The following is a 17,062-nucleotide window of genomic DNA, read 5'->3' as shown; positions in this document are numbered from 1 at the left end:
AAAAGGTATGGTGTGAGATGAGGCCTGGGGGTCTGGCCTGCTTTAAGCCCTATTTTCCCCTGAACAGAGACAGGCCAGATTGGGAGTCACTTGTAGAGCTCTGCGTTTGGGACTTAGGGAGAAACATCAGGACGAGGCCACAGAGGTGGGCACCCAACCCTTTCTTCCAACAGAATTTCATTTTATCCTTATTTTGGACTGGGGTGCTGAGACTTTGGCTTTTAAAAGCAGGAGTAGGGAGTTACTTAATAGAGTGATGGGGGTCCTTCCAGCAACCAGTCATCCTAGACTGATCTCTCTGCCTGGAACTGAGAACTCTGGACCCCAACTAAGACCAGTTTTCCCTCGGTCAGTCTCGCCAGCTGGGGGATTGGCTTTGAAGTGCCTGCAGAGATGAAGCCTGGGGAGTTCAACACTGTTAAGAGCAAAAAGCTAGAATTACTAGCGCCCACGGATGACAGCGAGATCCCATAAACGCTAATGCTTGAACAGCATGTGTTGGAGAACGTAAGGCAGCCTCATGTGTCCTGTTAAAAAGGTATAATGCTAAGAATGTGTTTCAGGGCCTCCCCTGGTGGCGCAGCGGTTGAGCGCTGGGCTGCAAAGCTGCCCTCAGCCTCTGCAGCGCTGGTTCGATCCCGGCCACTGGCGAGGGTCCCACATGGCGCGCAGACCTCTCCCGCTGCGCCTGCTGCTCCCCTCAGCAGTGTATTTCGTCAGTCTGCCTGTTCTGTTCCCCTCTCTGGCTCTGGTGAATTCTCTCACCCTCCCGAACTTCCAACTGTGCCTCGGTGCTTGTATAAATAAATAAATCTAGAAAAAAAAAAAAAAAGTTCTTAAAAAAAATTAAAAAAAAAAAAAAAGAATGTGTTTCACGAGGTAGGGGTGGGGTTTCTGGGGAGGGGGGGTTACACTGGAAGGACACACACCAAACTGTTAAACCATAAAATGTGAAGAATCAACATTTGCGGACCCAAGAAACCATTCAGAGGGTCCCCTTTGCTAAGTCTGTCTCATTGGTTACTTTAGAACAGCACCCACTGAGTGGTTAGTGCTGGTGGCTTACGAGCTGCGATTACTTTGATTTTTTATTCTAGGCAAGAATCCTGCGGTCCCATTTGCAGAGGAGGAGAGTGAGGGAGTGACGTACCACTTGTCCCCATCAGAGCCCAGGCTGTTCTTTCGAGATCACTCAGAGGTGACTGGTTCCACCGCCAAAGGAATCTAGATTCAACAGAGACCCAGCATGGCTAGGAAAGGCCGCTAGCTTTTCCTCCTCAACTCCCTTTAAAATCTCAGGTGAGCCAGACCAGCCTCAACAGTGGCTGTTTGGTCTTTTTTTTTTTTTTTTAGATTTATTTATTTATGCATACAAGAACTGGGGTACAGGCCAGAGGTGCGGCGGGTGGGGGGTGACAGGATTCACCAGAGACAGAGTGGGGAACAGAACAGACAGACTGACTGCTGAAGGGAGCAGCGGGCAAGACAGAAGAGGTCTACTGCACCATGTGGGTCGTCTCCCTGGCTGGGGATTGAACTCGTGTTGCAGAGGCTGTGGATAGCTTCATAGTGCTGTGCTTAACCCCTTGCGAGTGGCTATTTGGTTTTATTACGAGTCTCAGTTGCACAGGCAGGGCTTCAGGCTTGCTTCAGGTCCACAGAGGGGAGCTGGCGATGAGGGGCAGCAGGGGTTTGCTGGCTCCAGTACCTGTAATCCTCCACCTCGCCAGCAAGAGGAGCAGGGCTCTGGTGGAGGCATCTGAGACGCAGAGTGAGAGGCGGGAGGTGGCCTGGACCGTGGGCTCAGGTGCTGCAGACCAAAGACAGGGGAGGTGTCTCACCCTACTTGCATCTCTTGATTTCTCCATCTGGGCCCCGAGGTGTCAGGACACCTGCAGTCCTTCCTGAGCGCCTCGGTCTCACACGCGCATGTGCATGGATGTCCGGGAGGCTCACACACTGCCGGGTCCTGCCTGCAGTCTCTGGTGCAGCCAGGGAGGCTGATGCTGGGGGCCGGGGCGGCCCTCTGCCTACCTCTGCTCGAAAGACTCACTCTTACAGGAAGGACATTTAGTTCAGCTTCAGCAATCCCTTTGGCTTCACTTCAGAGTCCCTTCTTTTGGTTCATTGTCAAGAGAAATTGAAACATCACTCTAGCAAAGGCAAAAATGAAATAGTTTTCTCCCTGCTGCCTCTTTGCCCTTACTCCTACATCAGGCCCCAGGGCTGTTAGGAATGTTCCGGTTTCACCAGCATCCTGGGCGAGTTCTCTAATTTTCTGTCTGGCTTGATTCTGATGCCCATCGGGTGTCATTTTAAAAAAAAAAATACAAAGAGGCCATTCTTTAAAGTTGGAAAATCCCTTCACAGTGTGATTGCAAATCATTCAAGTTAAGAGCGATCTGGCCCTCAAAGGCCTGAATAAATGGTAACTGCTACCAATGAACACGAATGGCACTTACCATGTAAGGTGTCATTCGGTCTCCAGAGAAGCTCCCATTTAATACATGGAAAACTGAAGCCAGCGCAGAGGTTAAGAGACTTGCTGGGAAATAGCAGAGTCGGAGCCCCTACCCCTGCCTCTCGACATTGTGCCCACAGACTCGAACTCTCCAGTACCACACCCACGACAGCGGTCACCCTTCCAGAAAAGATGTCGCCGGTAGCTCTGGGGCGTGGGGGAGGGCTCAGGCCCTGGGTGGAGGCTAACGGTCTTCACACACAGAAGAGCAGTTGGGAATTTGTGGGGGAGGCAGATGGTTTGCCCCGACCTGGGTCGTAAATGAATCCTGAGCTTCCTCTACCACTGGGAGAAAGCTGGGGGGAGGCTGGCAGGGCAAAGGCGCTCACGCCCCCAGTCCAGCTGAAAACCCTAAAATCCACTGAGTGTACACCTGAAATGGCTGTGTGATACAGTGAGTTGTGTCAAAAAGGTCACTCCCTGGCACCTCTGGGAAAAGTTCCTTTAATAAAAAAGGTTCTAGCACATTTACACGATTGTCATCACTCTTCATCTACACTTGAAAGGGAAAATAAAAAAGAACAAACTAGACACACTTAGTATAAAAACGCTGTAACCCATTTGAACATGAGGCCTCGGGCCTGGGGATGAGTGGCGAGGGCTCCACACACAGCAGGTCCAGGCTGGGCTTCCAGAGGACTCCAGGGGATGGCTGAGGACCTGCCTCTAACTTTTTAAAAATTAAAAAAAACAAAAAAAAAAAAAAAAACCAAAAAAACCAGGTTACAACAAGACCTTTTTCTAAGGAGAAGGGTCCATTCCAGAAGAATGTCACCACGAGGAGGGTCAAAATCAGTCTGGGCCCAGGAGACGGCGCAGCACATTCTATGGCAGATGAGAGTTTCAGAAATTCGGCTTCCGGGGCAACCCCGGCTTGAGCTGAGAGGTTTTTAGTGTTGAAAGCAAACTGCCCACGTGGCTCTGTTCCCAAAGGCTCAGAAACCAACCCCTCAATGTCGGACTCAGGTCTCTCCCCTCCGAGCTGCTATAGCCGCTCTCGACCAGCTCCAAAGTCCTTGGCTGAGGTGGGACTGGGACACCTGGGAGCTGTGGCCGTGGCCTGACGTCCGGTTCCTGGCCCTGCTGACGGGAGGCCTAGTCATCCTCGCCGCCGCCATACATGTCGGCCAGCTTCTTGAAGCGGCTGCCCCACTCGCTCAGGTAGTCATAGTCCTGGTCCTGGTCCTGGTCCGAGGAGGTGAGGGAGCTCAGGGAGGCGGCGTCCGAGCCACTGCCCTCATAGTCAAACACCAACAGGGAGTCGTAAGGGGGGGCAGTGGGGTCTGTGTTCGCCGCCTTCAGGTTCTGTGGCGACAGAGAGCAGGTGGTTAGGAGCTGCAGGGCGTGGGCGTGCTCACCTGGCCGGGCCGGCATGCCCACATCTGCGACGCCATCGCTCCCCTCCTGTACGGCTTGGAAGGCTGAAGGAATGTCAGGCCTACACAGCTGGCCCTTGAACAGTTGGGGGTTAGGAGCCTCGACCCCTCCTCAGTAGCTGAAAATTCTCGTCCCATTTTTGACTCCCTGAAAACGATTACTCACAGCCTGCTGGTGGTCGGAATCCTTACCAAAAACATAAGCAGTCACTTAACCCACAGGTGTTGTGGTGTTTTATCTAGTATATTCTGACAATAAAGTTAGCTAGAGAAAAGAAAATATAATTAAGAAAACACTAAGGAACTCTACCTTATTTATCTACACTTTAAGTTTCGCTCACCTTTTTACAAGAAAATCCAGGTGTAAATGGGCTGTTTCAGGGCCAGCTGGGCATGCTCTGCAGAGCCAGCAGGCCCGCAGCAAGTGCCCCGAGGGATACAGGTGTGTGGTCGCAGGCGGGGACCCTGACACAGGCCTCATACACTGGTTCTGTGATCTTGGGCAAGTCCCTGAGCCTCTGTCATTTCCCCCTCATCTCTGAAATGGGGAGTCCTCAGGTTTGGAGGAATAAATGAACACATGGAACAACTGTAAAGCGCTTATCAGAGCAGTCCCTGGCAGAGTGGGACACTATTTTCCCCTTGTAAAGTGAGGATGACAGCAGTGTTCCTGCCCTGCGGAGCGAACGGGGGAAGACAGTATCTGCCAACTGCCCGGCACACAGACATTCTGAAGGTGTCTTCATCAAACTGGAGGAATAAGCTCCGGGCACTTAGGGACAGGCATCTTCTCAGACCAGCTGCCCCCTGCAGTCTCCCCCCAAATGATTTGATTTGCCAGCACTCTCAGCGTGCTCAGGCCCAAGAACAGAGCCTCACCATCAGGCTATTCTAGAAGGCAAGAAGGGTGAGCTGTTCGGTCTCCCTCTTTGCAGAAAGGAAGGCTCAGGCAGAACTTGAACAGGGTGAGGACTTGTGACTGCCCATCGAGCCTTCTGCCCAGGGCAGCTTCCTCAAATCCCCCAATCCATCCACCAATCTGTGCGGGCATCCATCCTTCCTCTTCAAAACCTGTTCACGGATTGCTGACAAGGTACCAGGCTGTGCTAAGCTCCTCTCTTCTCCTATGTACTCACTTTGGTGTCCCTCACAACCCAGGGTGTGAGTGATTCCCTTGGAGAGCAAAAGACCTGTCAGAGCTGAAAAACTTGGATGCCTGGATCGAGGCACTGGTATGAATCAAAATTCTTCAGGTAAGTCCAGCGTGTAAGGGTTCACAGTTATCAGCAACAATAGCAATCGCTCCCCAACAAATGCCAGGGATCCGGCCAGTGCATCCCAAACTTCAATTATGTGGGAATCTTTTCAAAATTCTGAAGCCAGCCATCCACTAAATCTCAGCCTCAGGGGTGAGTCAGAGGCAGCAGCAGTTCAAGTTCCCCAGGTCATGCCGGCCTGTTCCAGGGGCTGCTCATCCCACCCTTACAGCCTGCAACAGAGGGGCCCAGCCTTTGTCCCCCAATGGGATCACCTGGGATCTCCACAACTTCCAACCCAGGTCGTCAGGCTCCTGTTTTCTCTGAGTAACTGCTGTATTTGTTGCACAGGTAAATAAGTAAATAACTTATGCCTAGCCTATCCTTACCCACCGCAAGTTAGGGCTCTATGCAGGAGGAAACAGAAGCCCCAGTTACTCTCACCCAGCTGGGTGGTGATGGGGCTGGCCTTGAACCCAGAGCCAACACCCAGAGCCCAGGCGCCACCCCCCTGCCGCCAGTGCTTGAGCACATGGCCCTGCGGCTGCACACGCTCACCTCAATGATGAAGTTCCCGATCTCGTCTGGGTTGGCGGGGCGCGGGCGGTATACGGGCGTGGGGATGAAGGTGGGCGCCACGTCATTGCGCAGGATCACCTCAGGCCGGGCCTCCAGGCCACGGTGGAGCTGGGTGATGTCATAGTCCTTCATGAAAGCGAAGGAGGGCGTGGGATCAGACCACGGTCTCACCATGTAACTTCCACCGACCTCCCCCCAACACCTGGATAGTCGGTTCACGGGCAGGTCTTGGAAGACAAGTCCAGAGATTTCCGAAGCCCCAGTCGCCACACACTAACCCCCTCCCCCAAATTAAGTGCAGTCTCAAGGTGACCTTGGCTGGGGTCAGAGAGCCGGCAACGGACCGGACACCCCCTGGGCAGAGTGCGTGGTCAGCTGTGCACAAAGCCTGAGGCTTCGGGTCAGGGTGCAGTCAACACAGCTGACATGGTGAGCCGCTAACTCACACGTCCCTGCAGTGGCCCAGGGCCGGCCACCTCCCATGCCCAGACCTCCCGACGCCTGACCTGGTCCTCCTCGCCTCCTCCCTCTTCGCCATAGTAGAAGACGTTGTCCCGCGTGTCATCTTCTGGGAGCAGAAGCGGTTCCTTGACCTTCCGTTTCTTTCTCACCAGGAAGAGCAGCACCAGCAGGAGGACTGAAGAGAGGGCGAGGGTGAATACTCACCACCACGCTCAACCACACGGCCATGCACAGCCCCAGCGCTCAGGACCTCATCTAACGCTACGCCACATTGCTCTAGCCAGGGCTGAGCACACCTCCCTTGCTTCCCGGCACCTCTGAGGACGCCCAGCTCCCAGAAGGGTACAGGACTCGGCCTGCCTGGCTCTGTCTGCCTCCCGCCCCCTGCGGTGGAGTCACACAAACACCCAGCAGGTTCCCAACCTGCAGGTACCTCCCCATGGCTCCTTCCTCACCAGGGACACCCCCCCCACCCCGCCCAGACAGGCTCTCTCAGCTCAAGCTCAGCTTCCCGGCAGCACTGGGACACCCCTCCCCTCTGCCTCTACCCCCACCCCTCTAGTTCCCGGTCCTTTCCCGTCACTCCTCCTGAAGGAAAGCCACCTCTACTGGGGTGGGGCTCTCCCAGCAGATGTCATTTTGCAACAAGACTCTCCGGTCCCAAGTGTCCCCTAAATTAGCCTTAGATTTTAAGCTAAAGGCAAGACAGTGCAGTAATCAGGTGCGACCTGAATGGAGGGACTGGCTTTAGGGACAAGGAGACTGGCCAACCGATGATGGCTGCTCTCCCTGACTGCCAGGACCACCCCAAGTTCATCCCACAGAAAGAGGGTGTCCCTGGCACTCTCTGTGGCTGTAGAACGGAAGAGGATCTTGCCTGCTCACGGAGCCGTGGTTTCTCCAGGCAGACAAAACAGACTGAACCTTCTTTGGGCTCAGTGGGTTCTCAAGATGCACACCCCATGTGGGCTAGATGCAACCCCGCTGTTGCCCTCTCCTCCCACGCTCTGGGGAAAGGCACCCAAAGCTTGTGTGTCTAACTGCATACGGGTATTTCCATGCACCTGCCTGGCAAATCTCTCCGCGTGCCCTTTCCCAAACTGAAACTCCATGTTTCTACTTGTTCAGATCTTAGACTCATTCCTGGCTGTCTTCCTCCTACCACAGATCAACCTGACAGATTCTACGCAAGACAGGACCATCTCTCACCACCAAGTGCATCCTGGTCGGAGCGACCACCTACCATCTGTGCCCAAGACCACGGCAACAACTCCTCAGTGGTCTCCCTGCCACTCTTACCCTCTGCAGCCTATTTAGTAGGAGTCCTGTAAAAGTCAAGTCAACTCACATCACTCTTCTGCTCCAAATCCGATGATGTCCTGTTTTGCCCAGAGTTCTCACAACAGCTCACAAAGACCACCGGGACGTCCCACCACAGCCAGCACCTCTCTGACTTCATCTCTTCTCCACTCCAGTCATTGCTGTTTCCATACACCAAACACAGACGGCCTCGGGCCTCTGCACTCACCACTCCCTAGGGTGCCTACATGATTTGCTCCCTCACCTCTTTCAGGTCTATTCAAATATTCCCTTCTCAGCAAGTCCTTTCCAGCCCATCTTTTTATTTAAAAACTGCAGATCTCCTTCCCCATCTTCACGTCCCACCCTCCCACACTTTCTTTTTCTCCACAGCAAACACCTATTTCCCTGACAAGTTATTATTGTTTTTTGCTTCCTGCACTGGAAAGTAAGTTCCACAAGGACAGGAATTGGTCTATTTTATAAAATAATGACTCCCAGAACAGTGCTTGGTGCACAGTATTTTGATGAAGCCATAGTATTCATATCTGATTGAATGCACTTTCTGTGCAAACACCAATTCAAAGTGTGGAAGAAATAACAGGTTCTATCTCTAGAGTAAAGGAAATATTTTTAACTAAATACAGCAGCCCATCAGACCAGGGTTCTCAAACTCCAGTAAGCCTCAGAACCTCAGAACCCCTGGGAGGCTCTCTGAAGACAGAGATTACTGACTGGTTCTCACCCCCAAGAGTCTCATCAATAGGTCAGGAGGGACCTGAGAACTGGCCTTGCTAACAAATTCCCAGGAATGCCAGTGCGGGTAGTCAGGACACCACCACCCCTTCAGAGCCCCTGCTCTGGATTCTAGATGATATGAGCCAGGGCCAAGGCTGTTTGCTCACCACAATGTCCTCAAGTCTCGCACATTCCAGAAGCTCCTTATCCACTGACTGAATGACACTCCTAGAACCACGAGCTTGAGGAAGATGGGGCCACACTGGTGGTCCCTTGGTCCCCAGGTAGAACCGTGTCTTCTAACTACCCCATCCCGGGGGGTGGGGAAAGGTGCTGGGACTCACGCAGCAGAGCCAGGACAGCCCCCAGCACAGGCAGGAGGAAGCCCCCCTTCCAACGGTCGGGGCAGGTCTTCACATGGCCGTGGCAGTCGCACACAGTGGCCCTGATCACCGTCAGCTGCTCCCTGCTGCCATGGTCCAACAGAGACAGATGCACGTCATATGGGCCTTGCTTCAGGAACTTCTTCAGGGACAAGGCCACAGAGTCGCCTGGATGGGAGAGAGAATCTGTTCACCCTGGGAGGTTGTTAGTGGTGGGGACTGTGTCCACCACAACAGATGTTTGAGGAGACGGGGAGAAAGATTCCCCAAGCACACTTACCCGAGTGTCAAAACTCAAAGATAGTGAACATCAAATTCACCACTGTGGAAAGGATTATTATTATTTTTTTAAGATTTATTTATTTATTTATACAAGCACTGGGTACAGTCAGAAGCATGGGAGGGTGAGAGAATTCACCAGAGCCAGAGCGGGGAGCAGAGCAGGCAGAGTGATGAAATACACCGCTGAGGGGAGCAGCGGGCGGCAGGAGAGGTCTGCGCGCCATGTGGGACCCTCGCCCGGCGGCCAGGGATCGAACCGGTGCTGCAGAGGCTGTGGGCAGCTTCGCAACCCAGCGCTCAACCACTGCGCCACCGGGGAGGCCCTGTGGAAAGGATTATTGAACTAAAAGAATAAATTCACCCCTTTATTTCTAAAAAATACAATAGTCATAGTAGTTTTTTAATATGAACTTGTAAAAGTCGAGGCAGGCAGAGCCACAAACTTTCCAGTACTGCTGGCTGCTCAGCTATCTTGGGCTCAGTAAGAAGGCTGTTCTCCCTGAGAGGGCGACCCTGCGCTCCGAACAGTCACAGTGACTGGTCACCTGCTCCCCCAGTGGGAAGTGCACTGCCCTCTGTTAACACATCATGCTGCTCTTGTGGCTGGCAATATGATGTTTATACCTCAACTGCATGATAGAATTTTCAGATAGGAGAACCTCTATTTCTAAGGGTGCCTAATTATTATTATTTTTTTTTAGATTTATTTTTATTTATTTGTTTATTTTGTTTTATTTATTTATTTATACATGCACTGGGTACAGTCAGAAGCGCGGGAGGGTGAGAGAATTCACCAGAGCCAGAGCGGGGAGCAGAGCAGGCAGAAGGACCGAAGGACACTGCTGAGGGGAGCAGCGGGCGGCAGGAGAGGTCTGCGCGCCATGTGGGACCCTCCTCCGGGGGCCGGGGAGCAGCCGGGGATTGAACCGGCGCTGCAGAGGCTGCGGGCAGCATCGCAACCCAGCGCTCAACCGCTGCGCCACCGGGGAGGCCCAGGGTGCCTAATTATTAATAAATCCAAATACATCACGACCTGTGGATGCAGCTGGTGCAGCTAGGCGGAAAGATGCTAACCCCTGTTCTCACGTCTTCCAAGCCTACATGCCAGCTCAGGGGCAGATGCTGGAAACCAGGCTGCAAGGAGCTCTGGGCCTTCAAAGGCCTAAGTGGGTGGCAACAGGGGTGGGGTGGGCCTTGCTGTGGGTGAGGAATCTAGGGTCAAGGCTCTTTGAAGAAAGGCCTTGAAGTTAGACCCTAGTTTCTCCAGGAGGGAGCTGTCAGTGTGGGCAGAACCATTCTACAGCACGTAGGACTCCCCAAGTGTTACTGTTCTCCCTACCAAATGCCAGTAGTGTCCCCAGACATGGGGGCCATCAAAAACAACCCCACTTTTCTAGCCCACCTACCCAGTGACCTCTAGCCATTTTTAGTTCAAAGGCTCTGGGCCCCTTAGTAAAAGGATCAGAAGGGAGGACCCACTGTTCCCCCTCAGCAGTGGCAGAAGGGGGCGCTGCAGAACAGGTATTTGGTCCACGTGAGAAGGGGCCAATGTAGGGTGTCTCCCCACCACCTCCCTGGTCTATGTCGCAGTACTGCCTTCTCCGTTCATGATGGGAGTGGTACTGGTGGTCATGGGAGCTAGACTGACGCCATGTGCCAGCCCTGCTCTGACCTCCAACTGAGCCCCAGAGATCACAGGTAATATGGTAGAGTTTTGATTATCTTGCTGGACGACTGGGGCAAAGTCAGGAAAACTAAGTAAAAAGCAAGAAGCAGGCACCAATACTGGGATGGGGTGTTGGTATCACTGGGGTCTTCCCATGATGCACCCCCTCAGAGTCCCTCTGTGGTCGCCACTGGGAAACAGCAGAGGTGACGAGGGCACCCACTCTCCAGACAAGACGCTCTGCCTATTTCCACTCCCTCTGCTGTCGCAGCCACCCCTGGCGCCATTCTGCAGAGAGGGAAACTGAGGCCGAGAGGGATTCAGTAACTTGCCCAGTCACAAAACTAGGAAGAGGAGGAGTCAGGTCTTGAGCCAAGGCATTCTGGCTCCAGAACTCGCACCTGTATTGGGTGTGTTCAGGGAAGAAAAAGGTGGTTTCTAGACCACAAGGGGGTGGGAGGAGACCAACTTGGGTTCCCCAAAGTCAAAGTGCCGGACAGACACACCAAGTCACAAGACTCATAACTCGATGGGGTAGAGGCCGCAGGCCTGGGGGCCCTTTCTCGGCTGGGCTCAGCAGCTGTGAGGGACGCTGGGCATTTGCAGGGCAGAGCCTGAATGCAGGGCTTCTCCACCTCTCTCCCCGGGGACCGGAGCCACAAGAGGAAAGGGAGCATCATAAACCAGAATGACGCAGTGTCTCTGGGGGCCTTGCTGGCACCAGAGGGCTGGATCCACCTTGGCATGCACCCCGGGTCTCGCTTGCTTCAAGTACTGTTTTCTGCTCTCTAGAAACTGCGCCCTGACTCCACCTCTGCTTCGTTCCACGATGCCAGTAAGGCCCTGGACTGGGAACTCTGAAGACTGAGCGGCTTCGGTGGGAGTGGGGTGGGGCGGGGCGGGGGGGCTGGGAAGGGAAGGCCAGAGGTGGATGGGATGGGAGCTGGGGCTCCGTGCCCAGCTTCTGCTGTTTAATCTCTCCCAACCTCATTCCCATCTGTAAACAGGGATCAAAACGCTGAACACAGAGAGTGGCAGGGAGAGTAGATGAGGGAAAAAGAAAAACCCCTTGCCCGTGGCCGGCATGGAGCATCACACCCTGGACTGCCTGGGTTCACATCCCGGCGCCGGCACTTTGTAAGCTATTTAAGCTCTGGAAAGCCTTGGCTTGCTCCTCTCTACCCCAGGGGTGCACACGTGTGCTTGTGAGAACAGTACCTTCTTCAGGGGGCTGCCTTGAGGACTAAGTACCCTAACCTACGCGAGCACTGCACAGTAGCTCAGTGCCCGTGAGGGACTCTCCCCTGGCGCCCTGACTCGGGTGTGACACTGAGATGACATCACGTCCCGGCTCTCCCTGGGCCTGGGAAAGCAGCTGGGGAACAATGGTCTTTAAAGGCTCCTGGCAAATCCACAGGCGTAGACCAGGATAATAAGTAGCACCTGACGGATGTTCTTGAAGACACCTCGCACCGCCCCCTCCCCATCACTTACAAGATGTGGGGTAGGAATGTGTGTAGGGTCACGTTTTGGGGAGACGCCCACCCAATCAAGCTGTCACCACCTACTGCCATTCTGTTACCTTTCTCGCTGACCTCTGCTGTCCAGTAGATGTCGGAGTCATGTGTGAGCCGGGCCTGGAAAGGGGAGGTGTGCGGTGATAGGTCCTTGTCCGTGATGTTCAGCACTTGGAGCACAGGGTTTTGGTTGCAGATGGTGATCTGAAGGGGCTCGGGCACCGGGCCGTGGTCGTTGATGTCGATAAGTGTTAGCAGGAGGGTGCCCGTGCCAGTGGTGGGAGGGCTCCCTGTGCATAATTACACATATGACTCCTTGTCAGCCCTTGGCTGGTTTGATGAATCAAGGTTAAGTTCCCTTATGACCAGCCCAGCTGGCCCTAGGACGGTCCTGTTCACTGCCCAGCTGAAGCCGTAAGGCCCTCTATGCCTCACTTCACTATGGATGAAACCAGTGATGGCAGATTGTGGCATGCACACCATCGTTCTCTTGTTGTGCCCACGGCAGACATTACTAGCCAATCACAGCACAGTTGCAGCCACTTCATGCACAGTCATTTCATTACCCATCTATTACACAGCAAAACCAGTATTAATCACTTAGAGCTAAAGCACAGCTTGCTGCTGAGCTTCAAGGAAGCTGCCCTTTATCACCCTGCATAACCCCTTACCTGCCTCCCAGCCTGGTTCATTTTAAGTCAAGCAGAGAATAACAACCACATCATGCACCCCCCCCACCCCCTGCCACAATCCTATCATCAGGATTGTGTCATCACTAATTAGTTGTGGCACTTTCTAGGCAGCCCTATTCAAGCAATCCCAAGGGGGAAATGGAGGCCAATTCAGGGCTCAAGGAACCAAAGACTCAGGCTGAAAGGAGTCTTCAGGTATTTCTCAATACCTGGGTTTTTAGGGATTCTGGAATCGTGGGCAGCCACTCTAGGACCAGTCTTTAAAAAACATTACTGTAAATAACCCATTTAACCCTCCAGATTGGTTTGCTGAGCCCCTTCGCATCACACGCACACACGTACACACCCATTCTCTGCCTATGGAGGGAACATGCTATGTCATGTGACCTCGGATCCATGTGGAGGGGCTGGAAGGAAGCTCTCACCATCATCCGTGGCCAAGACCACAACTTCATAGACATTATTCCTCACAAACCGCTCATCCTCACGGTCTAAGACACCAGCTGCGGTGACCTGCCCACTGTCTGGGTCCATCTCTAGCCATCCTGCTGGGTCTCTCAGGATGTGGTAACTGAAAAGGAAGCACCACAGAATTCTGTCATCATTCCAAGCCTCCGAGTGCCAACTGGAAGACGGAACTGGGGGCGCCTAGGCAGGGGTGGAACATGCATCTCATCCCTACACGGTAACTCGGATAGCAAGGGTTGGTGGGGGAGGAAGCTGCAGGGAAAATGAGAGAGAGCAGAATGCCTGCCCCTGGCTTTGCTCAGTCTTCAGTCTTGGGGAGGAGAGGAAGAGGGACCCTGTGCGGGGTGATGCCAAAATACTTAACGATCCTCATGGTACTGACAGCATGTGCTGGTCATCACAGACTACCCATGTGACGGTGCCAGCACCGTGGGCTGAACATGAGTCCGTTCCCGAGTACCTGATCTTCTGCGTGCCCTCATCAGGGTCCTGCGCGGTGTAGGTGCAGACGGACGTCCCCACGGAGAGTCCCTCCTGGACCTCGAAGGCTTTGTAGGGTGGGACAAACTCGGGCGCCTCGTTGACATCGTCCACTAGGACCACGACGGTGGCCGTGGAGGTTGGGAGCTTCACCACGAAGGGAACCTCATTGGTCACTTCAATGTATAAGGTATACTGGTTCTGGGCCTCAAAGTCCAAACCCTGGGCAAGCAGAGGAGGAGGAGTAAATGCCACTTTGTGAGGAGCCCCAGGCCGTGCTGCAGGGTCAGAAGGAAAGGCCCCATAGTGGGGAGTTGGCTTCCCACCAGCAACTGTCCGCCTGCACTACCTGAGTGGACATCCAGTGGGGCCTCTCAGACCACCTCGAAAGCAACTAGACTAGGCACCCCTAGAATACTGGCTCCCAATGGGGTGGTAACACCCCACAGAAGGTGTTTTAGAAACTTGAGAGGCATTTCCCACGATGGGGATGGGATGCCACTGACATTTTCAGGCAGGGGTATAAAGTACTTTCCCAATATCCCCTTGGACATTTGTGCATCCATGGCTGTGGAGAATCTCTTTCTTATTTATTTATTTATTTATTTATTTTTTAAAGATTTATTTATTTATGCATACAAGAGCTGGGGTATAGGCCGGAGATGTGGGGGGAGAGGATTCACCAGAGACAGAGTGGGGAACAGAACAGGCAGACTGACTGAAACACACTGCTGAGGAGAGCAGCGGGCGAGCCAGGAGAGGTCTGCTGCGCCATGTGGGTTGCTCCCTGGCCGGCTGGGGATCGAACTTGTGCTACAGAGGCTGTGTACTGCTTTATAGTGCGGTGCTCAACCCCCTGTGCCACCAGGGAGGCCCTACACCTCAGTTCTTTTATGCATAAATAAATGAATCTTAAAAAAAAAAAAAAAAAAGAATTCCAACATAACAGCCTGGCCTGTGGGGCCAGATGGGGGCAGCAAAGGACCCAGGGAGGGTGTTGCCTCCACTGATGTGTGGTTAGATCAGTGACTCTTCTGTTTTTCCAGTTGGCCTTGGGGGTGAGATGCCTCTGCATGGAGGGCTTTCCCTGCGCGAGAGGGAAGGACGAGGTTGGAAGGTACAGGCCTGGCGCATCCCTGGCGAATGGCCCAAGGCAGGCGGAACCTCCTTATCCTGGAGGCTGTAGACTTTACTGCCCAAGAATGCCCTTGCCTGACGCCCAAGCCAACTGACCTTCCTGGTTGTCAGGACACCCTGGTTGCTCTCAGGGTGGGTGCTGATGGCAAAACGGTCCTCGTTGTCGCCTCCCACAATGCGGTAGGTGGCGCGCCAGGCCGGTGAGTCGGACACATCCAGGTCGGTCACCGTCAGCCTCTGCACCTCATGGCCCACCTCATTCTCAGGCACATGGGCCTCATACTGTCGGTGTGGGGGGAAGCACAGCACACTCAGAGCAGGGAGACAGGCTGGCCAGAGACATGGCTCTTCAGCAACTGGGGACCCGCTCCCCAGGCAAGTCCGAGCCCCTTCCATTTCCAGGACCTGCTAATCCACTTCTCAGGATTTCAGGGTATACTCGGGGGCAGGAAGGCCCGACAATCAGCCACACGGCTGCTGGGACAGGTCACACTGCTCTTGGGCCTTTCTAAACAGCCAGAGGCCCGCCCGTCTGGTGCCCTCGCCCTCGTCATGGGTGACCACCAGCTGGCTGCGATGGGGAAGGTCTAAGGAAGGTGGCAGAGGGGCCAGGTGCTGACCACTCTGGGCCATCATCAGGGACTTTTGTGGCAGTCCTGCAACAGGTAGCAAGGATGGGAAATCAACTACTCAGAATAAACCCCCGAGTAATGCGCCACAACAGTCCGCGCCATCTGAAGAACAAGGGGCGGGGGGCGTCACCGTGGCCCTGACGGTGTTGAACTTTTCATACCAAACAAAGACTTTCTTATCTTATGTGGACACAGATTTTTTTTCTTTTTAAATTAAAAGTCAGCACAAAAAGCAGTGGTAACAATCATCTCCGTCTCTAGGAAGGAAAGGGGACACAGCGGTTAGGTGTGTGCCTACGGCCACACAGCTAGGAAGTGGCAGATGTGGGGCTTGAGCAAGACAGGCCGGTTTGAGTCTCAGAAAGGAAATACCTTAGCCCTTCAAATCTGACGAGGGGAGGGGGGCATTAGCCCTTCATATCCGACGAGGGGAGGGGAGCATTACCTTCTGGGGGTCAAACACAGGAGCATTGTCGTTGGCATCGAGGATTTCCACGATGGCCACTGCTGTGGTGGTGGAGCCGTCCCCGTCCATGTCTGTAGCCTGGACGGTCAGCGTGTACTCAGGGACTCTCTGCAGAGAAAGGCAAGTGTGAGGCCTCGGTGGGTCTGGTCTGAAGGTCCCTCAGCCTGGGCTCTCAGGCACAACTTGGGTGTGAGTGGAGGGACAGGAATGTTTCTTGCCTCGACCCCACTGCTCACCCGCCACCACAAGAACAGAAGCAAGAGGGGCAGAGGGTGGTCTGCAGGTTCAGACAGTTCTCTTGGGGTGTGGGCAAGTCCAGGCATTGACCGCACCCCACCCCGGACTGACCCAGAACGGGAGCTTCCTGAGGGGATTTGGGTGAAGGTATTAATTAGGAGACAGGCAGCAACTCTAATATCCACGGAGCTACTTCTACTTTGTGGCTCACAAGGGACAGATCTGGGCAATGTGCGTGCTAAGTGAGCCATTCCAAGAGGAAATGAGGAAAGCTACGGGAAATATCAAACGTCTGCATTTTATGGCTGCCTCCCCAGCTGAACGAGATCGTTTGGCAGCGGCCGCGGGTCCAAGGGAGCTGTGCGCGCGGCAACATGACTCATGACTTGGGAGGGAGTTGCCACCAGTCCCAGCTGACTTGAGATCACAATGCTCCCCTGGGGCTATGGGGTGGAGACAGGGGCTTTTGCTCTGCTCTGAGCGTCAGGCCCCAGTCCGGGCAAACCTATTAGGCAATGCTCCCCCCAAGTGCCACTCACCTCTCGGTCGAGGCCGCTGGAGATGACACTGATGGTGCCTGTGCTCCGATGAACTGTGAACATGAGGTCGTGCGGTTCCTTCGGCTCCTGACTGTGGATGGAGTAAGCAACCACCCCGTTGTAGGTGTTGACAGCATCGTCCTCATCCGTGGCTGTCACCTGCATCACAGAAGTGCCTGGAGAGCGGGGAGGGGGTAGAGGGGCGACGTGAGCTCCCAGGGCAGCCTGGGCGACTCCCGGAGCTTTGAGTGCCTCCACCCCACTCACCAGCTCTGACCCCTTTCACTTTGTGATGCTGGTGACCAGTCGGTGCCCAGTGTCCTTTCTCCCTG

At 54.1% G+C, this 17,062-nt stretch overlaps 1 protein-coding gene across 1 annotated transcript in view; it reads right to left on the bottom strand.

The window, feature by feature from the left end:
* Window positions 1–1,363: 1,363 nt before the first annotated feature.
* The window catches only part of CDH3 (cadherin 3), a 44,032-nt gene continuing 28,333 nt past the window's right edge, over window positions 1,364–17,062 (bottom strand). The window contains exons 7-16 of the mRNA XM_037515977.2: window positions 16,731–16,906; window positions 15,934–16,062; window positions 14,953–15,138; window positions 13,700–13,941; window positions 13,197–13,342; window positions 12,145–12,369; window positions 8,576–8,782; window positions 6,239–6,369; window positions 5,712–5,858; window positions 1,364–3,826 (exon numbers count right to left, since the gene is read on the bottom strand). Of these exons, the coding sequence (XP_037371874.1) occupies window positions 3,617–3,826; window positions 5,712–5,858; window positions 6,239–6,369; window positions 8,576–8,782; window positions 12,145–12,369; window positions 13,197–13,342; window positions 13,700–13,941; window positions 14,953–15,138; window positions 15,934–16,062; window positions 16,731–16,906 (1,799 nt within the window). The 3' untranslated portion in view covers window positions 1,364–3,616. The remainder of the gene's footprint in view (window positions 3,827–5,711; window positions 5,859–6,238; window positions 6,370–8,575; window positions 8,783–12,144; window positions 12,370–13,196; window positions 13,343–13,699; window positions 13,942–14,952; window positions 15,139–15,933; window positions 16,063–16,730; window positions 16,907–17,062) is intronic.

The sequence above is a fragment of the Talpa occidentalis genome, unplaced genomic scaffold (assembly GCF_014898055.3).
Source record: "Talpa occidentalis isolate TD23 unplaced genomic scaffold, MPIMG_talOcc4v2.1 talOcc4.17, whole genome shotgun sequence".
Taxonomy (NCBI): domain Eukaryota; kingdom Metazoa; phylum Chordata; class Mammalia; order Eulipotyphla; family Talpidae; genus Talpa; species Talpa occidentalis.
The sequence above is the reverse complement of the archived record's forward strand: the minus strand, read 5'-3'. Positions and strand labels throughout refer to the sequence as shown.